A 25,056-nucleotide genomic window follows, 5' to 3' on the forward strand; every position below is an offset into this window, starting at 1 on the left:
ATATGTATCCAACTAAACTGATTTTTTTTTATTCTATGTAAAATGCCACATGTGATAATAACTGCAAGTCATTCCAAATCTTGCAATATTTTTATTCTTTCAGAATGTGTGAACAATATATGTGGGACTCACCAACCATATTTATCTACATGGAATATCAAGGAATTCAAGTATTAATTTGTTACATATTTAAATCATACTAGTTTGTGTAAGTTTTACCCCATTTATGTCTTATGGGTTAAAAAATGTAAGTAACCTTTGCTCCATTAACGTTTCATTTGTCTTTTACAGTGCGGCTTGTCATGTCAACAAATTCCAAATGGGGGCAGTAAATTAATAACAAACAGTCTAGAGTTGAAACGAGTTCAGCAACTCGTACCTCACATATAAATACATATGTTTTAATAATGTTTAGATAAATAAGACCTTCACTCATTGTTACTTAGAGTTTTATGAAAGCCAGTTTGAAATGGCTTTAGTTTAAACGAGTTTTTTAACGGTCACTTTTCCCCAGGCCCCGCCCTACCCGTTCAACTCCTTTTATGGTGCTGTGAGCGTGTTACACTTGCCCCGCCCACCCGCGTTTACAGAACACTCCCTCTCGCGCGTGCACGAGGACAGTACCGTGCCCGCGCCCAGTTCTTCTCACACATTCAAGGCAGGCTTTTGAAGCGCTGCTCAGGAGAGTGGATCATCCTTACACCGCCTCATACATACATGCAGTGACCCACTGACGAGACAGGGACCACCACAGACGTGTAGAAGAGGCAGCAGGAGCCGAGCAAGATGAACCCCCAGTGTAGCAGATGTAACAAGATCGTGTATCCCACGGAAAAAGTCAATTGCCTGGACAAGGTGAGTCATACCTACCGTTGTCCATTCTGATAGAATAAAGCTCCGATTAACAGCTCGTTTTTAGCCGATATTACACTTCACTACCGGTCAATAATCCTAACTTTCACAACAAAGGGAGCCTCTTTCGCTAGTACGAGCTGTAATTATCATTAATGTCAGCGTTTACTGATTTCTGTAGAGACCAACCTTAATAAAAATCACGAATACATGTGCAGTTATATCATCCAGCGTCGTTAGAGTGAGCAAAGACGACCTCGCTGAGTTGTCTCCACTTTGTAACTTGTGCTTGTTCTTGTACGACCGCTTCCTGTTTAAACAGGCATTTCTCAGAGTGCCACATTGCTAAATTTGCAGTCGTCTGTCTCTCCACTGTAAAACGGCTTTGTCCAGGTTGCACTTAGAACTTTTTAAGAATTGCAGTAGTTGCAATATACACGTGTAAGACCACTATTTCTTGCTTCTGTACATCTCTTGTGTTATAAGAAGAATGTGGGCGTTGCCATTTGCTGCACTGGTTTGTGCAGGCTAATGTAGGCCTAGATAAGTGTCAGTGCAAACTGTAGAATTGAAGTTGTAAATATGTGCTTACAGAGAGAGACAAAGGAATTCAAATGACCTTATTCTGACTGTTTTTCCCCCAACCTATGATCTCTAGTAGTGCTATTGTGTATTGTGCTTGTATCCTTGATCTGTGGGATCATTCATTCTGTATGAACTTCTGACACTACACTACAGTACTGTTCTACTTAAAGAAAATCCAATATTCACACATTGGGATTTCAAACAGAGGCATTTACAGTGGTGCTATGAGGAGTGATGCCTTCTAGATAGATTTACTGACTCATTCTTTACAGAGGTGGTGGAGCATTTCACATCAGAGCATTCTGAGTGATTCTTTTATTTTTATTTAGATTTATAGTTTAAAATACTGAAATAGGTATAATTCTTCTTTAAACGTTTGCTTTTAATATAACATGTTCTAGTGTATGTATGAGATTCGTCTGCAGATTTAACCTGAAAAGTAGATGGCCATGGGGATTTTACTTTGTGGTGATGACAACACCCTTTCCGGATGTGTTGCTTTTTAGCTTGAGTGTAATATTTGTGGCAAGGTTTCAGCAAAGCCTTTGTGAAGGCGTGTTTGTGGAAAACTGTAGGCCATTGACCTGCTGCAAGATGAGCTGTACGTGATAAATATCAGGTCATAACATAAAAGAAACAAATGTTATACATTTTGAACACCAGCTTCTCAAAACAAAGTCATCTCTCAACTCTTTCCAAGCTGCTGTCACATTTGTAGACAACACCATCAAAAAAAAAGAGGAAATCCTCTGCTGCCTTTGCTGAGAATATTGGTAGAACTTGCAACATGTCTAATTTAACTTGGCCTCAATCTACAGTGTGAACCAGTCATTTCATTTCAGTTTTGAAGTGGTGAAAAACCTACATCCCCAGGTTTTGCATGGCATGGTTGGTGAGTCATGAACAGATGAGCAGAGTCTTTTCCTCTCCCAGCTGCTGGAATGTTCTCATGCTGTCATTGCCGATTTACTCCACATTGCAGTGACTGTCTACCACTGATTCAATTTCTCCCATATTGGGCCCCTTTTTGAGTCTCTGCATTCTGTGTCTGGATCAGCAGGGTTGATTAGGAGGAGGGGTGGAGGGATGGAATTAACTGGTGTTTGCATTTGTACATCTGTAAGTGCCGGAAGTTCCCATCAGTTTCCATTGCTGGCCTCAGCCAATTTGAAAGACAGAATGATGCATACATGTATCAATGGGAGAGACAATGAAGAGCAAATCTCATTGAGAGTTGTATAATAGAGAATTGATAGCTAGGGATTACACAGTGCTGGCTGCTATCGATATAGAAACCTTCAGCCATTTTTAATTGATGCATTTAAGGTGAGCATCTTAAAGTATGCTGTCAAACAATGTGCTACTCCACAGGATGAAATCTTCATGCAAATAACATGAATTTATATGATGTATATAAAGACTGGATCAGATCCTTTCAATTCTTTCCAGCCTTTCCTTTTGATAATGTCATGTTACCTGATATCCTACAATTTTTCTTAACTAACTAGTTGGTCTGTACAACACCTCTTTTCTTTTTTGTAATACGGTTAACTTATAATGTAGAAAATTAAAACGTATTTTTCACTCGGTCCATACATGGAAACTAGGCTTTTTTTAAATGAATTGTTTTTGTGATATTAGCAAAATTCAACAAATGTATGTATTCACATGTTCAGCCTGTAGCTGCTTAACTCCATTTAGTTACGGGAAAAATTAAAAACAAATTTTAGCCCACACAGCTTATTTTGAAACACAATTCAGGGCATCCAATCACAACAGTGATCATTTGATTCTGAAAGGCACAGCAAAAAAAAGGAAAATAAAATAAAAGACACTCAAAATATCCCTACTTTTTATGCTCAGGGATCATACTGACACAGCTGTTTTTGCTTCTCTGTGCATTTTTATGAATTAAGGGTGTCAAAAGATCCATCATCATCCTCATCATATTTTTCAGGGTCACAGTTTTACAAGATCCAATAAATGTAAAAAAAAAAAGTTTGGTCAAAACAATTGCAAGACATCACATGTTCAGCAATGTGTTTTTATAGTTTATAAATAATTTGTATGTCCAATCCCAAAGTGTCACTGTGCCCATGACACACTATCACTCATAGGGTTTCAGAGAAAAGAGGATGGACATAGATTACACAAAGGAATTGTTAGCTTGACCAATCCCGTTCCCAAAAAAAGGAAGCACTTATTCATAAGTCAACTCAAACACTCATTGTTTCCCATTAAAGAGACTTCCCCAAGCCTGTGTACACTCCTATAATTGTGTGGGCGTGTTATGGGCAGTGACTAATGCTATCCTTGGTATGAGTGTGAAAACATAGTCAGGCGATTCTCTGGTCTTTACCGTCAAATACCTGCAGATTGGACTGACTTGTGCATCTCTATAGTGCTGCTTCCTCTGCAGTGGCCTGAATTCAGGGAGGTTGTGGAGACCTGCTTCAGATAGCATCACTCAGCTTCTAAATAATCACTTTTAATTTCCAATGGCATGACAAAACATTAGAGTCTCTTTTTAATTTTACAAAAATGTTATATTTTAACCCAACAGCCTGTTTATATTGAAACATCTGCAAGCAGCTTCTCTTCAAATGTACAATATATCTTCCTAGACCTACAGTAGATGTTATTAAGTAGAGGTAAAAAGTCATGCTAGAGAGTCAGGGAAAGTGTAGACAAATGGCCAGAATCAGAGTTTAGTGCAATTAAGTTAGGTTATAATATTTGCCTGTTTAGCTTGGACACTCAGGAAAGGCTGTGCCAATGCATACATTTCACAATACAATTTGTGTTGTGTGCAACAGATTTACGGATGTTAAATCCACACTGTGTATGTTACTTTTTTAAAATAATTACAGGAATATTTGATATCTTACACTCCTTCAGTGAGAAAAAACTGTAACACGGTCGTGGTTGTTACAACATCCTATTCCTGCAAACTGCACCAAAGGGAGTACAGAGTTTACAGACCAATGGCATTCATTTCTGACTTGGCTGGAGTTAGTTGTTTCACTGCAATATATTGATACTCAATACAAGAGTTAAAACACTGGTGTTCATCACGTAGCATTTGTAAAAGTTGATCCATGGAGTAGTATGCAGACTGCAGTAAACAAATAGGGTGCATTTCTGAAACATAACACCTCATCATGGCTGAGATAGTAAAACATAACATTTATTAACACATTTTGTTCTTGAGAATAATTTATATTTATCTGTTAAAATCAAGGTAGAGAATGAGAGCGCCCCAGCCACTGCCCTAAATGACGATGACCAGACATTAACCAACACACTGCTTTCATGACCCTAAAACGCTGGCCTCTGTGTTTTGTCAACATCCTGAGTGTAAAAACAATCCTAGAATCAACACTATAGTATTGTTATAACTAATGATACCTGCTATATTACTATCAATGTTAATATTTTTTTACACCACAATATGATAAATTAGATTGATTGAAGACATACCACCACCACCACCACTGATAATTAATCTCCAGGTGCATTAAATATGTATTATAAACACATACAAGTAAGTAATTTCCCTAGATAACAAATAACTTCCTTTGTATACAAATGCAACATGTAAATGTGAATATACAAATCAAATGAAAACGTTTCCAAGTAATAGTAGAAGTCAGCCAAGGGGCAAAATATATGGTAATTATATTATCATCAGTGAAAATATGTGCTATACAGTAGGGGTGGGCGATATGGCGCTAAAATGATATCATGATAATTTAGGGTATGTTATCGATAACGATACCCGATGGCGATATGACAAAACTATGAAAAATGCTTTTTATTAATTTCAAAAACACGATTGCAACAAACATTTTTTGTTAATAATCATTATATTAACTATATGTAATATATATTAAAAGTATTAAATGGTTTTACTAATTAAAAAAGATTTATTTTAATACAAATGTAATTTAAATCATCCAGAGCCACTTTCCACCATACTTCACTGCGCCTAAAAGACTCATGCAAAGAACGTATGCCATTGTATGGCTAATTGGATGATGTCATTAGGTAAACATGTTAGAATATCACGATATTGACTTTTTAAAATCTTTTTTAAAATAATAATGATATTACTGTGAATGATACGATGTGGCAAAACCCTACTGTACGGTAAAGTATAGTATTCAATAACTGCATTTTGATCACAATTTTATTATATATATTATATATATTAAATTTATCATCATCATTGCTTATGTCAAATAATATCAGTATGTGTGGCTAATATATTCATAGCATAGAATCTAACTGCATTAGATTTGCAGTGTATTTGGTCTCTATTTACTGAAAAATATCAGAAGTTCAGAATGTATGTATATAATTCAGCACCTTCTTTACTTATGCTTTTTTGGTGACCCCAGCATTCTTAGCATTGTTCTAATATAATGTTCTCTCTCCCTTATGCTTCTTACAGTACTGGCACAAAGGATGTTTCAGCTGCGAAGTCTGCAAAATGACTCTAAACATGAAGAACTACAAAGGCTTTGACAAGAAACCCTACTGCAGCCAGTAAGTCCCTCTCTTCATCATCATCATCATCTTCTGTCTTTTTGTCCACCCTTCCATCTCTCCCTGTGCCTCTTGAGAGTGTGTTTTCAATCTGTCTTCCATCCTGGAAGTGCAACTAGGGTCTGGGGATTTGGCAGACATTGAATTCATCTCAAGTGTGTGAATCTCTGTGTGAGCCAGCATCTGCAGTGATGTGACAAATTAAGTACAAACAAATGCAAATACTTGACATTTATTGTGCTCTGGGTTCTCCTCACATTGGAAAATTTGTGTAGGACTTAAACATTTGACTATTTGGTCACTGGTCCAAAATCTTGAAAGGAAAGCAAGGTCTCATAGACAAGCAAACACATGCTTGGTTCCTTATTGAATCAGGTCACCCATTATAAACACCCAAGCTTCTGTTCATTTGAAGCCCAGTCACTTGGTCATGCTGCAAAAATGCAGCACACTGGGGAGGTGTCAAGATTTATTTGTTTTTGGGGGATTCAGTGGATTCATGCCAAATCATTTTTGCAGTTACTCAACTGGAATTGAACTGGGGTTGCCAAATCTGTTAAAGGTTAACCACTTATATCAGTACAGGCCTTAGGGTTACAGCTGTTGCCTGTGGTTGCAGAATACAAATAAGCCCTCTAAGAATTGAAAAATATTTTTCAATGGTGTTCTGTGTCAGTCTGGGATGAAGCAGTTTTGAAGAAGAAAAAAAACATATAAACATATGTAGGGCTGTTTCCAATTGTGCGGATGATGGGACAGGGCAAAAAGGCATTATCATATTTAAGTCTTGGAAGCTGAAAAAAGTGCAAAAAAATGTGCTTAAGCTTTATTTAAACTGTAGAAAATACACTCTCTGAAGCCATTTTTGGAGTAGCAGCTCATCACTCCCAGAACAGCTCACTAAAGACAAAGAAACACCAAGACTCCCATCACATCTTAAATAAATAAATAAGTAGAATATTAAGTTTTAGTAAGCAAGTAGTTTGCTGTGAACCAATATGTACAAAATCTGTAAAACTGATGGCTCTATAAAGTAACCCATAGCCTCTTATATGATTTGGGATTATTATACAGATTTTAATTGAATGCACAAACAAACCATAGAAGGTAATTGACTAAAGCATCAGAATGCTACTTTCACATGGAAATGTCAAAGGTTACCTTTTCAAGTCTCACTTCTGCACCAACTGTACAATGCACTGATGTTTGTTTTGTGCCAAATAAAGTGTCTTCTCATGACCTTCTCATGTGTCATGCTACAGTTGCAGCTTAGGCAAATGTCATGGGTTACCAGGAAAAACGATGCTTTGTTCAAATTTCATTTGTACTCTATATAAGGAATACAAATCTGTATGTGTGCATGTAACATTCTGGTAAATTTGTTTACACGCCAAGCATGAGCAGTTGAGTGTGGGTCTTTACAAAACATTCTGTGGCCACATGTGTTTTTAGCTTCTGAATATAGATTGATTCCATTCACTCTTCAGGGATTAAGCCAAACTGAGGCTGAGGCCTTAATGCCAGAGTGCTGAATACTTTCGGACATATCTCTCTATGCATGAGTTACATGGCCTTTATTTGTTTACCGTCTTAAGGAGAGGGTGAGAGAGAGATTTCATCCTTGATTTCTTTCGGAGACACTTCATTTCAGCAGGCTTTATTTAGACAGCCGTATGAGGTTTAATCTGACCTCAATTCTCTCTGATCCATTTTAAAATCAGGATAGTACTTCACGATGTCTAAATACACAAGATGGTGAGTTATTTCTGAACTCGTTTGTCTGTTCCTCTATACCTGAGAGAAGGGGAATGTTCATACTAGCTCAATTTTCCACCTAGTTGCCATGCCTGCAGGGCTCAGTTGATTTGCCTTTTGACCAAAACTGTTTCTTGGGGAACATGGCAACATTGCTCGATTGTTTTCATATCACTGATTTAGTTTATATATATATATATATATATATATATATATATATAATATTATTATTCTTATTTATTTATTATTATTTTTTTAATTCCCACTGAATCGGTGGGGTGTTTTTTTGTTTTTTTGTTTTTTAATAAAAAAAAAAGGGAATGCAGTAAGAATGTTATGAGAATTCTACGTTTAGAACAATTGCACAGAGCCTGTAAAACTACATCCAGTGTATAGTAACTGGCTGCAGAATACCAAGTGCCCTCATTATGCTATTATTTTTATTAGTTAGCTCTTACTTCGCTTCCATTTGCAAGGGGTTAAAACTGCTTCACAAATTCGGAATTTGTGCTCAGTGCTTATATGTTAACATTTACATTTTGCATTTAGCATATTAAGATAGTACTGAAAGATAAACTGAGATCATAAATTGTGAGTGCAAAATTTCAAATTTCAATAAATTTTCAATAAATTTCAAAAGCATTTTATTGTAGCCTACATTTATTAACACATTTTCAGCAGGGAAATTTATCCTTACAATAAAGAGCTCATGAACTGACTGTAGATGAATTGGATCAGGATAGAAGCAAAGAACTGTCCTTGTATTCTATATATGACATCACAACCACAACTGAATCATGTTCTGGGATATTTTGCTTTTTTGGCTGTCCAATTTCCTGTTATTTCATTATTTTCTGTGAATAAGGTCTTTGTGCATTTGTAGTTTACCTACCAGCTCAAACATGATTCCTCAAGGGACTGTAAAGTTGCCATGAGGTCACTTAAGGTCAGGACTGGAACAGAGACACGTTCATGCATGCACAAACACGGTGAAGTCACTAAGTACAGGTTCCAGGATTTTGGAATGGATTTTGCACATTCTTGAGAGCATGGTGAAATATACAGTGTTTGGTTGTGTGGGCTGAATATACAAGCAATACTGAACCATGCCCTTTCTCCTTGTGCACTTGCAAATATCTAGGGGGTTATTGGGCTTCAAGACTATGTTTTTTTCCCAGCTGGACACTTACAAGTGCATAGTACTGTCCACTCGCTCTGCTGCACCCACAGGTCAGGTCACAAGAATTTGTGAAAATGGAATTAAGGAGAAGTTGAGGTATACGTTTCTTTTTTTTTTTCTTTCTTTATCATGAACAATCAAGCCAAATTTATTCCAGTTTTAGGGTAATTCCACCCCGCAACTATCTTTGCAGCAGGATGATGATGTAAGTGTTGAAATCTATATAAACGCTGTTGAAACAAACCTTTTTTTTTTTTATTAGACTTGTGGTCAGTGCGCACACACACACACACACACACACACACTTGCTCTACATCCTGACTTGAGTTCCGTCTCAGTCTCACCAAAAAGCGAACGTGTCTCTCTGTAGAGGGACTCAGCATGGACTGAAGGGTTACAGGGAACTTCACACAGTAATTAAGCTTATCTCCAGCCCTGCTCCAGAATTCCAGTGAAGAAAGATGCTTAGAATGCAGGGAAAGACATGTCTAAGCAGGTTTTCTGCTGCAGGAATAGTTCTGGTGCTCAATATTTATATTCAAACTGAAATGTCTTCCTTAAATTGCTCCTCTCATTTTCCCAACTCATTCAGGTAACTCCTCTGTTACCTGGAGCGCATATAAATGAAATAACATTAGTTTAGTCAAACTCAATTTAATACAGTTTACTTTCTCTTCAAATTTGCTACAAATAGTGTTTAATAATGCATATTTCTGTTTTCCTATATGTATTTCTGCAGGGAAGTTGTTAGCTATGAATGGTGACAATTGTAGCTTAACTGCATTTTCAGTAGCTTGAGGGTAGTGAAGCTACTTTTTTTCCACTAGTGTGTAGTGTGGCAAAACACTGTTGTTTATTGCCAGAAGTGTGTGTGGGTACAATCATTCATTCATTATCTGTAACCGCTTATCCAGTTCAGGGTCGTGATGGGTCCAGAGCCTACCTGGAATCATTGGGCACAAGGTGGGAATACACCCTGGAGGGGGCACCAGTCCTTCACAGGGCAACACACACACGTACATTCACACCTATGGACGCTTTTGAGTCGCCAATCCACCTACCAACGTGTGTTTTTGGATTGTGGGAGGAAACTGGAGCACCTGGAGGAAACCCACGCAGACACTGGGAGAACACCCCAAACTCCTCACAGTCAGTCACCCGGAGCGGGAATCGAACCCACAACCTCCAGGTCCCTGGAGCTGTCTGACTGTGACACTACCTGTTGCACCACCGTGCCACCCTGTGTATGATCACTGACCACTTAAATATTGCTTGCACACATTTTATTACCAGGTAATATTTGGCTGGTGGGTTATTCTCAGCACTGCAGTGACACTGATATAGTGGTGATGTATTGGTGTGTGTTGCACTGGTACGAGTGGATCTGAAACAGGTCCTTAAACATTGCGTACACACACTGCCCACCTAGTTGATGTCTGATACATGTGTACCAGCCCAGCACACATTAACTGCACTGCATCAGTCATTGCATTGCTGAGAATCGTCCACCAGCCAAATTATGCCTGTCTTGTGGGTGTGCTGACTATTGAACAACAGGGTGAAAGGGGAATATGAAAGTATGTGGAGAAACAGATGGACCACAGTATGTAAGTAGAACTACACAAGTGCTTATATATTATAGCTGGAGCTGGTAAAAAGGACAATGTGTATTTAGATAAAAGGTAGGCGTATCTAATAAAGAGGCAGGTGAGAATATCTCTCCTACTGTAACCAGCCTTTTTCGCCAAGCTAAGACACAGCCAGAGACTGTCCACCAGTATTTATAACTAGAATACTGTATTATAGAATATTAGAAAATCTCTGATCCAGTTCATTTTAAAACTTGCAGTTAAAAGCGGGGTCTGTGCACTAATATTGCATGTGAGATATATAAATAAACACTTTTTAATATCATACTTTTTTATTGATTTTTAATATGATTCACTGCATAAAGAAATGCAGTTAATGTTAAATTGCATTAACTGCATACATTTAAATTCTTCTTAATTTGCTTTAAAAGTAAAATAAGCACATAATTTTTCCTATTGAAAAACAACCACTGTTTTCCAGAAAATGTATTTATTATTATTTTGTAAAATGCAAGAAAACAATTCGTAGTCAATTCTTTTGACACTTTGAACTAGAGCTGGCTATATGGCAAAAAATTACATTACAACATACTCCTTAATTTTGGTCAATGCGATGTAATTCCAATACATATATGAACAATAAAAATGCCACAGAAAAACTGGCAAGAATTCAAAGCAACCTGTGATCATCATCAAACAAAAACCTCTTGGCTTTGTCATTATTAATATTTTTAACTTTTAAAATTGAGTGTAATGAACTGACGACAGCTCCCTGTAATGACCGTCAGTCAGTGAGAAATTCTGTAAATAATATACATTCAAATATTGAAAATGTGTATACAAATTATATCATTGTTATTGAAACATTTTATATTGTGATATATATTGATATTGAATTGTTGTCCAGCTACTTACAAAAGATAAAAAGAATTTATGTTGTCACAGAGTAACTTGATCAGTTTTTTGTAAATATAAAACTCATTTACATTTGATGCCTGTGACAATAAAAAAAATGGGATAGAGTCATATTTACAACGGTGTTAAAACTGTACCAATTGGCATCCTCAGTTTCCAAATGATTAAAAATGTACAATTTTAACTTGTGTACCCCTAAACAACATCAGATATTGGCTTTTGCATCTTTTACTTATAACATTATGGATGGTTTTGTTTGTCTTAGGCACAGAAAACATAATATCCACTTTTTCTAAAGACAAACAAAACTGTCTGCCCACAGCACATATTTCCTTGGATCATCTTTTGGACCATGTAAGATGAGCTTTGGCCTAGAGCACTTGCTGAGTTACTACACAATTAATATATGGCTTTCTCCTTGTATACTTGAGTTTCAGGTCGCATTTCTTGTTAAGGGACAAAGGTTTTCAGAGGTACTCTCATGCTCATGGGTTTATATCAGTAGCATGATGCCTTTTTATTTTTTATTTATTATTATTATTATTATTGTTATTATTATTTATTTATTTTTTAATGCAGTGCCACCCAATGGCTCAAAGTCATGCATATTCATCAGTGCTTGCTTCAAATGGTGAAAACATGTGTTGAGGATTTTTTTTTTTTAAACTGTCAGGCAATCATGAAATTTGTGGTGAGTCATTCTTGCAAAGTGTGAGCCCTTGTTGGAGGTTTATTTTGAACCTTTCTATTCACCTAATCTTTGTGGAATGTTTCTAAATGTTATAACTTGAATATTTTGTAAAACTTTCAGTCTTATTGTGCCCTTGTCCCAACGTTTTGGAGTGTGCAACAAGCATTAAATTCTGAATTTGTATATATAGAATACATTTACAGGCAACAAAGTGGCTCAGTCAGACATGCTGGACTTTCTCTCTATCTTTATTCACAGAAAACAGCAAATAGACCTCAGAATGTGGAAAATCATGATAATAGATATTCCTTTAGAAAATATTTTCTTTAGAAAATACTTTGTTCCTGCTCCATATGTGGGTAGTATTTACTGCTAACTGCATGCAAGTAAATAGATCAAAAATGTGGCAAAACTAGACAACTCTAGTTACAAATGAGATTCTCTGGTAATATAAACAGTGAATAAAAACTTCAGACATTTAAAAACAACAGTAATTTTTCTCTTCAAACATGCTATTCCACTTTAAAATATGCAGAGCTTCTGAACGTTACCAAATCAGAGAGAACTGCAGTTCCCCACAATCGTAGATGTTCCCTTTAATTTGGTAAATGAAAACATTGTTGGGTTTTTTAAATAATATTATGTGTGTGTTTGTCTGTTAAATGAAGAGAATGAACAATCCTGAAACTTTTATTGCACTTCCGAAAAATCCTAACTTTTATGTTTTTGTAGTGCCAATTTATTTACCTGTCTTTCACAGTAACATAGTTTAGCTTAAGAGGGTACTTTTAATCACAAGTAATTTGTAGCTTCGAAAGCTACTTTTTCAAACCCCCAACTTATATTTCTTATGCCTTTTTTAAACGTGAACTCCAGAGAATCTTTAGAGAAATATCAGGAGATGTCCCGGAGTGGTCATGCACACATGCAGCTCTCAGCAGGAGATTTTCAGTGTTAGGTGCACTCTTGCAGCGAGAAATGAAACACATGCTTTAGACATGGAGTAGCACCAGGGCAGTGCATGCAAACTTCGTAACATTTTGTGCCATGTTCACCATGCTACCAGGCTACTCGGATAAAGTCCAGGTAATGTCTGTGATGAATATTCTGGGTGGTTGTGGTCACACACACAGCCCATCCAGGGAAACCCCAGAAAATCTCTGGATTAGAGTGCATATGTGAAAAGGTCATTATAGTTAGAAACAGTACCATGTGCGGTGCAATGCAAAAGTCTAAAGACACCACCATACATTTGTTTTATTACCAAACCAACAGCCGTTGAATGTAAGTGTTGAGGGGAAAAACATATCCTAAATATGTAACATAAAATGATACAATTTCCTGTCTTGAAGAACTTGCTTTCAGTTTATAGGGTTATTTATATAAGTGTGTAAGTAACACCAAAGTCCCAAACACATTAAGTGATTTCCAGGCCTCTGCACCATTTCTGTCAGTTTCCCTTACTCAGTAACAGATTTTTCCGCATAAGTTCTGCATCCCTGAGTTCTTCTCACGCAAGGAGAATACTCAAAAAACCTGTCCATTTAAAACAAGTGTGGAGCTTGTTTTTCTAGTCTCTCTCGGAAGTGAAAGCTCTATTTGTGTTTATCTGTTTTGGTGGTCTACCTGGTGTTACATTGAGGCTTGTTATGATTCACCTCACTCTTTTTAAATATTTAATCTATCTTATAACTAATAAAACATATAATATAAAATTTACTCCTATTTAATATACTAAGCATCTTTGCACTTGTGTTTTTCAGACACTACCCCAAGACGTCCTTCACCAGTGTGGCTGATACTCCAGAAAACCTGCGGCTCATGCAGCAAAGCAAAGTGCAAAGCCAGGTAAGGCATCTACATTTTATACTCATGCTGCTCATTTTAGTAGACTTTCCTGCTCCACCCTGTCACTAATCCTCCATGTCCATTTCCTGTTTGCCTTTGGCAGCCATTCTCATAAATACAGTGGAAAAGTCAAACTGGTTTGATAACATTTCTTATTTATCTTGGAACAGTAAATGAGTCTGTATGTGAAACAATATATTTATATGCCTTCTTTGTTTTCTCTCTTGTCCCTTTCTTTCTGGTTCACTCATAGATTGTCTTTAAAATGGTACATTGAACATTTTTCCTGTCAGCGTTACCAGAGCAATTCATCAAAGCATGCAATGCTGCAAATATTCAGTAGTCTATAGAAATATATAGAGCAATTTTTAAAGAAAACACAGAAATGTAATAGTTTTCATTTCACTGTTTTCTACAGTAGAAATTGCTGTAAAGGAAATTTATTCATCATCTATGTAGAAATGTTTGTGAAATTGGGGATTTATTACTTTTATTAACCAAATGATTAGATAGATGAGCATATAAACTCAGAAAATGCCTGGAGAATCAGGTCTCTTGCCCTTACACACATGTAGCGTACAGCTGGAGATTTTCCATGTCAGATCTGTTTTCACAGCAGGAAATGTTCTGCAGATGGATTCTAGTCACACATGGCTCAATTGGACATTACCTGGATTTTCTATTGGGAACTGTACAGCTCCTCTTTTTGTGTTAAAGGGACTGAATATTACATTATTTTGCTATTTTTATGCAACAGTAGTAACATTTCATTATACATGACATGTTGCATTATGGATAATAGACATCTACTGGGGGGGGGGCTTTTTGGAATGCATTGTAAGAAGGCTACACATAGTAGTGAACAGTTTTGGACATGGATGTCACTATTGCTATACCCTCTACGGCTGTGTGATCTAAGGTTCCTGCTGTCATGACAATTGGATTGTCTTGGCAACAGTTTCCAACAGACGGAGTCGCCTTACCCTCCAAAAAACATGCCATCTCCATGCATGCAACCCACTGATACACACACACACAGAGCAGTGGATGCCTGTAATGGGCACTGACTAACCATAGCGAATAATCACAAAATCAACTTCTATTATAGTCTATTATTTAAATGGGTATAGGAAAATAGTGTCTTTAAAAAAAAATCCCACTCCTACAAATTGGTAATAAACATGTATTCCAAAGTGTGTTCAGTCCAGAAGTGACTCGAACATAAAAGGTTTTACATCCTGAGGAAAAGTTCCTGTAAGGTCATGCTCCCTGTGTAGCTTCTGTAAGCGCCATCTGTTCTCTCCTTCTCTCCGTGCCATGTTCCTTCCATTTGTTCTCCTTATTCCAGGCTTTCACTCACTAACTCCACCCTTCTTTATCCGCTTTTTCCTGTCTCCTAATGACCTTTCTCCACCTTGGTTTCTTTTTGTTCGTTGCCCTATTAAAGGGGAATTGAAACAACATAGCATTTCCCCTCATTGATAAGAAAACCTTTGCAGGCCTTAAGTTAGCAGATCCATCTACAGTTTGGTTTATTTGAGGATTGTTCATAAACCCCAGGGCAACTAAACATGTTATTGTGTATTACCATCGGCATACTGCCCATCCTCACCCTGAGCGTATTTAGGGGGACTCCAAGCATGGTCTGTACCAAGCGTCTGGATTAAGGACAGTGCACCACCCCTGCAGTAATTTACAATGACAGTCCAAATTAGATTAATACAGGAGGAGGGGAGACGTTTAGCTTCACAGGGAGTAAACTGAGGAACAGACCTTAAATTCTGCATTACTAAGCATTACCTTAGAGCTATGATGTAAAAAATATGATTTCAAAGGCGGCCTGTAAACACTCATGAATGTTAATTCACATAAACACATTCGCATGCCTTTTCATGTCTTTAACACGCACATTGACCAACAGCATAAGCCCATAAAAGAACAAGAGCACAGAGCTCGCCAGTGCTGTGGCAAAGTCCCATTACATTCATAGCAGTGGTGTTACTCATCATTTTTGGCATAGTTGTGTGGCAGAGGGGGGTCTTTCCCCTCTCTCTTTTCTATTTAGAGGCTTTGTTTACAGGCTGTGAGAGCGCACCCCTGGGTCAGCTCTGCTTGACCACTTTATGGGGAATTTCCGGGACGACGGAGAAGCAGAGGGCGGGGGATGGGGTGATAACAGCCTGGAGAAAGTCATGGAATGAAAAGGGTGCTTGGGTGTGTGTGCATGTATGTTATCTATATCATCTGCAGTGGTATATCAGTATTGGATTATCAACACCCCAGTAAACAAAACTACCAGAGCTTTTTATTTGATTTGCAAATGAATTTCTTTTTTGTCTCATTTCCTTTTCTCAATAGTCTTCCTGTCAGGTTCACTTCATGTCATACCCACAACACTGAGTGAATATTCAAGACAGAAACCTGTAGTTCTTCTGACAGATGTAAAGAAAGGGGGTTGATTTTTCTAAGATGGTGGTATTAAGTACTATTTATCTGTGAACTTTTGTGGTCTATCAGTGCTTTGTTGTAAGGAGTCCCATATATTCTTTAGATTTTGTTTTATTAAATTAAGTAACGTGTGTAATTATTTTTAAAATTCTGTTTTTTTTTTCTTTTTTACATTCTTTCCTTATGCAAGTAAATTTCTAATACAATCCTCTGAAATGTGTTTAAAATGATTAATCTATGATCACTGGCCATTTTGACTGTAAGTTAAATAAGTGTGCGTCTAGGTGTGTCTGTGTCTGGCTTGGTTTATCCACCCCTCCTCTCTCTCTTTTTTTTAAATCGGTCAACCATGTGTTTGGTATGTGTGTTTGTGGGCAATGGGGTGTTGCGATTTGGGTCAGGGGACACAAACATTGGGAGGGTTGTATAGTGGGGGTTGTTGAGTGGTGTAGTGGGTTTTTGTATTTTTTTTTGACAATGTTGCTAGTATTGTGTCTAAATATTGGTCAAACCTCCCCCATAATGCACCGGACTGCCTGGCCTGTGTACCAGAACTTGCTCCCTGCTGCTTGACAACCTTTGTTTTCCACTCATCCCTCAGTATATAGGCTGCCCACAGTAACCCAGCAAAGCCGCACACTCGTATTAATAATTCATCTATGACCCGCAATGCTTCTTGTGGCTCGAGGCTAAAGAATACCCATGCTGTTCACTAGAAAGCTACAGCTAAACCCTTCTCACTCAGCCTGCTTGTGGTAAAAACACTATAAAATGGCTATATGCCAGCAGTCCATAAACTGAGTCTGGAGATTATCTACTGTTTGTAGAGCAGTAGACTTCAGCCACAGTAGATGTGAAACTGCCAGACTTGACACTACTAATGCCACTGCAAGACACTGTCACTGTTGTTTGCCTCACCACCAGTTTCCACAAATAAAGGAACTATGTGAAAGGTGGAACTATAATGTTCTTCACAGGCAAAGTGGTGCTTTTGTTTCTTCTCTTCTTATCAGGTTATGTTTAGCGTTGGGTTGAGCCCACACTCAATCAGTGTGTTACACCGGCTTATTCTGCAATACTCAGTTTAGAACAGGCACAAACATTTTTATTTTTGCACACAACAGTCATTTCTTCATGCAGGCACATCCTGTGTGTGTGTGCATGATGTGTGCATGCATATATGTGTGTGTGTGTAACTGTATATGAGCATATGTGCCCTATCTGAGCAGAGTTTGTGTGTGTGTGAGAGAAGCATTTTTTGTTCACAAACCACAACACCACTCTGGTAGACCATCTTTGCCTATTCATAGCTCACCTTTTTAAGAGCTCATCCTAAACAGCTAGTTGGAGATGCTTACATAAACTCATGCACTTAGTTTAAACCAGAGTTTAGTGAAGTAACTGTGACATAAAATTAAAAAGTCACCTCCATTTTCCATATTTCCTCAGCAGATATATCAAATTATTAACACACACAAAAAAAAAACATTAGGCCTTTCTAACAATGTACTACTACTTTATTGCACTCATCATCATCCACATAGGACAAAGGTTTTTAAAAGAGCATATATGTATGCAAATTACCAAAAGATTTAAAAGCAAAAAGTAGAGATTAAAATCAAAAGTAAAATTGCAAAAACACTAAGGAAGAATGCAAATAAGTGTTGCCTCACACCTGCTTTTATAAGGCTTGTAGCAGAATTTAAAATATGCATCGTTCAATTCTCATGACTATTGTTTGTTGGGCTCTTATAGGTGCTGTACAAAGAAGAGTTTGAGAAGAACAAAGGGAAAGGCTTCAGTGTGGTGGCTGACACTCCAGAGTTGCAGAGAATCAAGAAATCACAGGATCAAATCAGTAATGTAAGGGCTCTCCTAAATAAATATTGCACTACAGACTAGCTTACTAAGTTGAGATTTATGCAATTAAGAAGTAATTGATATAATTCCTCACTTAATGGAGGCAGTCATGTTCAGGCAAATGTCTCTCTCCCTCTATCATTCATTCACTCACTCCCCCCTCCCTGTCCTGAGCCCTGTTTCCTGTCCCTCTTGCTACAGCAAAACTTGCCCCCCCCCCCCCCCAAAAAACATGTTTAATACAAGGTCTGCAAATCTTTCACTAACCAAGATTCTCCACTCTCTCTCTTTCTCTCTCTATTTCACACACACTCCCACCTCTTTCCCTCCCTCCCCATCATCTTGTGTCATGGCTTGTTGCCAAGCAACCCACAGATCACATGACTCATGTTTAGGTGTCATTTCCTCTGAATGTGCCTAAATTCTTCCTTAAAGGGTAGTGCCTGCAACTCCTCCCGCAGGCCAGCACAGACGACTGCATAACAGTGCACACTGACCCCTTGTGTTTGAAATCAACGGTTCACTTACTGATCCAGTACATCACAGTGTGTGTGTGTTACTGTTGGGTCCAAAGGTCTGAGACCACTAGTAAAAATGATATTTTGTGTTGTTTTACTTTGTATACCATTCCTTGAATACTGACCATAAGTTTTCAAAAGTGTTTTGGGTGACTACCACCCCACACACTCACACCCTCCCTTTCTGCATTAATGACAGTGCACTCCAGATGTATGGAGTCAATGCATTCATGCGAAAGCTTGTTGGAGTCAGTCTAATTCACCGGAGATTTATTTAAACACCACCTTCAGTGGAAGAGAGAATACGTTTAAAAAAGTGAATCTTTTTAACGACGGCCTTATCATGGCCACAAATTTGCTTACATTTGAATACTTGCCTAGAAGTCCTGAATGCCTTCTTTATTTTATCTGTCATGTCTTTTAAATTCTATTATTTTCTGTTTTCTAACTCTAGAACATGTTGTTTATATTTAATTATAATTTACTTTTAATGTAGACTCTGATTATGGACCTCACCTAATGTTCTTAAAAATGTTTCTTTTTCCTACAGATAAAGTATCATGAGGACTTTGAGAAGAGCAGAATGGGAGGAGAGGCCCCTCCTCATGAGAGCATTCCCAGTAAAGGTATTAAGAAAGGTGTTTGATATATAAATTCTGTAACAAAATTTTGTAGAGTTGAGGGCAAAAGTTAGATTATATTTTAACAGTCCCAAGTGTACCTGTATTACACCATTTAATCATTTATATTGTTTAAGTCATGCTCAAACATTTGCCTTCCCTTTAATAAACATTTGCTTTATTTAACCTGAATACATAAACTCAGCTCGCAGAGCTTTAAAAATCAAAGCCCGATGAGTTTAAATGGTAGGTAAGGCCTTCATTTAGGTTGGTCTTCAGGGCACCGCTCCAGGGTCCTGGTGTACTGGGTTCCATCCTCAACAATGTTTATAGTCATGGTGAATGAGTTTGGTGTGTTCTCTAATTGTCTGTGTTTTGTAGGTGATCTGGCTTCTTTTTACTGTCCAAAAACTGACACTAAGCATGCTTAGGCCTGGCCAGTATTTGGATGGGTGGTGCCCTAATAAAGTTTGGATCGCTTCTGGAGGTGCTGTTGTTGGGGCCAATAGAGGACATTGTCCATGTGGTCTGTATGGATATCAGTGGCCAAGTGTGACAGGGAAACTACTTAATATATGGCATGTTCCTTCAGATGAGACATAAAACTCAGGTCCTGACTCTGAGGTCATAAAAATTCCTTGGTCATTTCCTCAAAAATAGTAGGGATTAGATCTAACACTCGCCACCTCTGGACTCCTATTCATCCCCCAGCTTAAAAAATGGCCCATAATTTTATGTTTCTCCCAATAGCTTAGACTAGCTGATTTTTGGTAAGTATACTGGTGTGGATAGGCTGCCATTGCATCATCAGTTTGATTAGCTCCTAAAGTATCCCAAAAGAATGTAAAGCACTTTGGACCTCAAGAAAAAGATTTATGGAGGGTTCTGGTGGGCTGGTTCAATTTATGGAGGACTTTTGGTGGACTGATACAGAGGTTATGGCTCTGGGGAAGAAGCTACTTCTTAGTCTAGAGATACTAGCATAGGCCTTGCATTGTCTGCTAATGGAAACAGTTACAACAGACGATCGCATGGGTGTGTGGAGCTTTTTTTTGAGGCAGCATAGTATAGTAGTAGGTCACCAGCAGCTGTGGAGTAGACCAGATGCATGAATGGGATAAAATTACACTTATGAGGATACAAATGTCGCTTAAGGGGATGTTCCCAGTTTGGGTTTGGAGCTAAGAGTAAGAGTAGATATTGAAGCTAAGAGTAGATATTGGAGATGTTACTGTATTTCATAAAAGAATGTTTCATGCCTTTGAAGTTTTGTTATTTACTGATGACCACATTTAATAATTTTAATAAGCAAGGATTATAATTAAATAAAAAATTGGAATACTTATCCTGATCTCAAACTAATTTTATAGAAGAGAAAATACTGGTCTTAAATATTTGTTCATGTAATTTGAAAGAAGATATTATTTATATTATTTCAGTAAACTTGGACCACTTCTTTGGGTCGATTTTTGATGAAATGTTCACACAGTGTAAATGACAAAAATGATGTAAAACCTGACACGACAGGGGCTATATTGCACTTGGTTGTTGTCTTGTTGCTGCCTGTTTGTGCAGGATTATTACAAACACCAGACATCGGTTCCATACTGTGAATGCATTCTTTGTTTCTGCTTGCAGCCTGTCAGCCTTCCAGCCCGCAGGGCTACAGCTTTGAGCCTCAGCGCACGGCTGCAGTTGCCCCGACTCCCAGTACACCCAGTGGCACGGTAAAATAACTTCCTCTTTTCAGTTTATGTTCAGTTTGAAATACAGGCAGTTCACTTTGCAGGGAAACTTATTTAAATGATTATTTACAGAGTTCTTCCTCACCACAGGCACAACATGTTCGGCATCCAAAATTTGCTTGTTTACACATGTACATAACAAGACTAATATAGGCAACTGAAACCTTTAATTGTATGCCGATTTAAAAAGCCTAAATCATTCGCATAAATGTGTTTATTACCTTATGTACGTAATTCCTGCCTAATTGTAAGCTTTCATTCAAACCAGTGCATATCCTTTCTTTTTATATTCAGGCCAGCTGTGAAGTTCATAAAAACATGGTACCCAACAGTGTGGAAGAATAAATGAATGAAGTTGTATGAGCTGTAATGTGTAACACATGGTATAGTTGGCTACTTTAAATCAGCCTGCAGTGTATGAACATACCAAATGAAATATAATGGTTTTTAAGTATTTTAATTCTAGACAGGATTTTGTGGGGTTGGGTTGAAATAAAAAATGTGTCAGGTCAGAATTATTTCTAATTCATCCACCTGATCCCTCACATTCCTTTGAGATTCGTCTAACACAAATTACTTGAGCTAAAGCTACTAAATGTGCACTTAAAATTGTTTTGGAATTCCCCCAAGGGGAAGTGGCAAGGCCAAGTGGAGTAAGGCATGTTAAAACTAGCGGCGAGTTGAAGTAGGCTTTTGGAATAATTGATACAGTTTCAGGCACGCATGTGATAATGAGCTAATTAGATGGGTACTCTTTTATGATTGGTTAGCTACATTATTCTTATAGCAGTGTCAGAAAAACTATAAACATGTCTATTCAAGATTACTTAACTCCAAACCATCCAAGTCAAGTGTGTGATAATTTAGCGGTTAGTTAAGTAGTGTGTGTACCACCATTGCATGCAACATGTATAGATTTAGATCCTTGATTAAACATGCATACCGCTATGGAGTCAAAGGGTCAAAAAGATTTCGAGTTTGTAAAACAATACTCACAAATGTAACGGACTCTGTACCTGCGTTTGAGCAACTACATACACGTAAAACTAAAATCCACAAATGTATTGGAATGCACAAATTTAAAACAACAACAATAATAATAATTTAAATTCACAAATGTGAAAAAAAAATATTTGTAATATAGAAATAAAATGTAAAAATGTTTAAATGTGTAAAAATGATTTGCATTTATAAATCAAATGTCGTGAATGTGTGAATCAGTACCTTCTCAAATGGCTTAAAATGTGCCAGAGCAAACGTTTTTAAGGTTCCAAATGTGGCATTGGGAGTTTTTAAATGAGGTGGAAAAATCCACACATTCGCCTTCTCTGCTGCGTGTGTGCATCTCTTTTTGTAGTTGCGGATTTAAGACCCTGTTTTGACAGCCAATTGATAGGCCAATAGGAAAGCTTAAGCTGGACCAATCAGATTGCGAGGTTTGTTTAACCAATCGGAACACTGATTTGTTGTTGTCAACCATGTTGCTTTTCCACCAAAAGAACTCTGGTTCCTGAGCCGGTTCCGTTCCTGATTCTTGGAACCTTGATTCTTTCCAGTGAACCGGCGCGTTTCACAGCAACAAATCAATGTCCCGATTGGTTAAACAAACCTCGCGATCTGATTGGTCCAGCTAAAGCTTTCCTATTGGTCCATCAATTGGCCGTCAAAACAGGGTCTTAAATCCGCAACTACAAAAAGAGATTGGCACACACAGCAGAGAAGGAGAATGTATGGATTTTTTCCACCTCATTTAAAAACTCCCACTGTTACATTTGGAACCTTAAAAACGTTTACTCTGGCACATTTTAAGCCATTTGAGAAGGTACTGATTCACACATTCACAACATTTGATTTAGAAATGCAAATCTTTTTTACACATTTGTGAATTTAAATTATTATTATTGTTGTTGTTGTTGTTTTAAATTTGTGCATTCCAATACATTTGTGGATTTTAGTTTTACGTGTAACGCAGTTACAGTGTCCATTACATTTGTGTGTATTGTTTTACAAACTCAATCTTTTTGACCCTTTTTTGACTCCATACCTGTGCAGGACTCCTGTACATCTATAATATGATTACAATTGTAGATCACTCAGAATAATAGCATTTGCCTAATGCTGTATGTAGCAGTGCAGCTTGCATTATGACTACCAGGGGGATACAAGTTTCTGTTAGTTAAAACTAAAAAAAACATCAAACATTCATTTATTCATTTTCTGTTAACCGAGCATGGCTTGGCTAAGTGTGTGTGTGTGTGTGTGTGTGTGTGTGTGTGTGTGTGTGTGTGTGTGTGTGTGTGTGTGTGTGTGTGTGTGTGTGTGTGTGTGTTCAGAAGCGCTACAAAGCGATCTACGACTATGTTGCAGCCGATGAGGACGAGGTGTCGTTTGCTGATGGAGATGTGATATTGGATGTGCAGCAAATCGACGAGGGCTGGATGTTTGGCCGCGTGGAGCGCACCGGTCAGCAGGGTATGCTGCCCTCCAACTACGTGGAGGCTATATGAGTGAAAGTGGAAAGGAAGGGAGAGAAAACAGATACGAGAGTGAGGGATGCATAGTGGAGCAACCTGCGTGCTATCTCCACTTGAGAGTTATTATTTTTCCCCTGTTCATTTCACTATTTGTTTAACTTGGTCTTAATTAAATGAAAGAAACTTGATCAGGCATCTAAGCTTTAGCTGTTTAGACACAATGCTAATTCGCTTAGAATTAAAAACCTGTTCTTGTCAGCTGAAATTATTATAATTTTTTTTTTGTTCCTCCCCTTTATTTCATTCTCTTCTTTTTTGATGCAGATGTGTTAGTTGGGTTTGTGCATTGCTTTGCCTTTATGTCAAAAAGAATGACTCAGTTTGTACTCCTTATGTGGATTTTCAGGTCTGTTGTTGCAGTGCAAATATTTGAAGTTTGGCGACTTTCAGGGTGATGAGTTGTAGTAATGAAAGTCAGTGCTGCAGTGTATGCTGGAAAATGCAGTTTTAGGCAGATGCTTATCTAAATGGTCAGCAGTCATCGCCCAAACATTGTCTTAATTGTGAAAGTCTTAATCACAAGCTTGTTATGGCAAGCACTGCAGACGGGTAGAGGAAACCCTTTAGAGTTCTTTTATGCACTTTGAGGGGGGGGAAAAATACCAAAAAAAAATCTGAGGGTTTTATATGAAAAACTGATGTGGTACAGTAATTTACTGAAAATATCATCCTGAATATAAGGGAGAAAAAAATGACCATAACAATTGAGGTTTTATAGAATTGAGAATATATTAGCTTAATCAGTGACTCGTCATTCCTTTGTTATTTTGTAATGAAGCATTCCAATCCATGATTATATTGAATAAATAACTGATTATGAAAGCACAAAATGTGTGTTTATTTTTAAATTTATAATTTTTTTTTTAAACAACTAGTAGGGTGGAACATCTGGTCCTGGATCAGTAATTCTGTTTTAAGGCACTGTAAAACATGCATAGAGTACTGTACAAATGTCTAGGATCCCAATGGGTAATTTCAGTTTTTCTCAACAATTATGTAACAGCTCTATGTAACAGAATTGTTCAAAAAAACATTAATACATATACATTATGGTTTAAAAAAAGGATATTTCAAAATTTCAACATTTCCCAATAATCACAGGTTAGTTAAATGATCAATATGTATTGTATTTACTGTACTGAATCATGAAATGGCCAGGATGTGTCATTAAACTGAATACATTTGAATTGAAGCACTGTCATTTGCAACAGCCGTGCTACAGCCAGTATATTCTTCTTTAAGTCTGTTCTGAAAGGGAAATCTGTTTGTGTTTCGACCTGTGATCCTGCTGCCTGTCCAATTACAATAACTTTTGCATATTGCATAAAGTATGACACATTCGTAGACAAACTGTCTTGAAGCAAACAT

General features: G+C 37.5%; 1 protein-coding gene across 1 annotated transcript; it reads left to right on the forward strand.

The window, feature by feature from the left end:
- The first annotated feature begins 604 nt into the window (after nucleotides 1-604).
- Nucleotides 605-24,518, forward strand: LOC136692575 (LIM and SH3 domain protein 1-like). Its single transcript, XM_066666100.1, has 7 exons — nucleotides 605-855; nucleotides 5,891-5,985; nucleotides 13,879-13,963; nucleotides 18,167-18,274; nucleotides 19,340-19,415; nucleotides 21,048-21,136; nucleotides 23,488-24,518. Exons 1-7 carry the CDS (start codon nucleotides 787-789, stop codon nucleotides 23,659-23,661), a joined length of 696 nt encoding a protein of 231 aa, XP_066522197.1. The 5' UTR covers nucleotides 605-786; the 3' UTR covers nucleotides 23,662-24,518.
- The last annotated feature ends 538 nt before the right edge of the window (nucleotides 24,519-25,056 follow it).

Source organism: Hoplias malabaricus, chromosome 3 (assembly GCF_029633855.1).
Source record: "Hoplias malabaricus isolate fHopMal1 chromosome 3, fHopMal1.hap1, whole genome shotgun sequence".
NCBI lineage: Eukaryota > Metazoa > Chordata > Actinopteri > Characiformes > Erythrinidae > Hoplias > Hoplias malabaricus.

Bases quoted from the DNA above. Each gene is read 5' to 3' on its own strand.
- LOC136692575 (XM_066666100.1), top strand. From the start codon at position 787: ATGAACCCCCAGTGTAGCAGATGTAACAAGATCGTGTATCCCACGGAA. The intron at 856-5,890 runs GTGAGTCATACC...TGCTTCTTACAG, and splicing joins AAGTCAATTGCCTGGACAAG to TACTGGCACAAAGGATGTTT. The intron at 21,137-23,487 runs GTAAAATAACTT...GTGTGTGTTCAG, and splicing joins CCAGTACACCCAGTGGCACG to AAGCGCTACAAAGCGATCTA.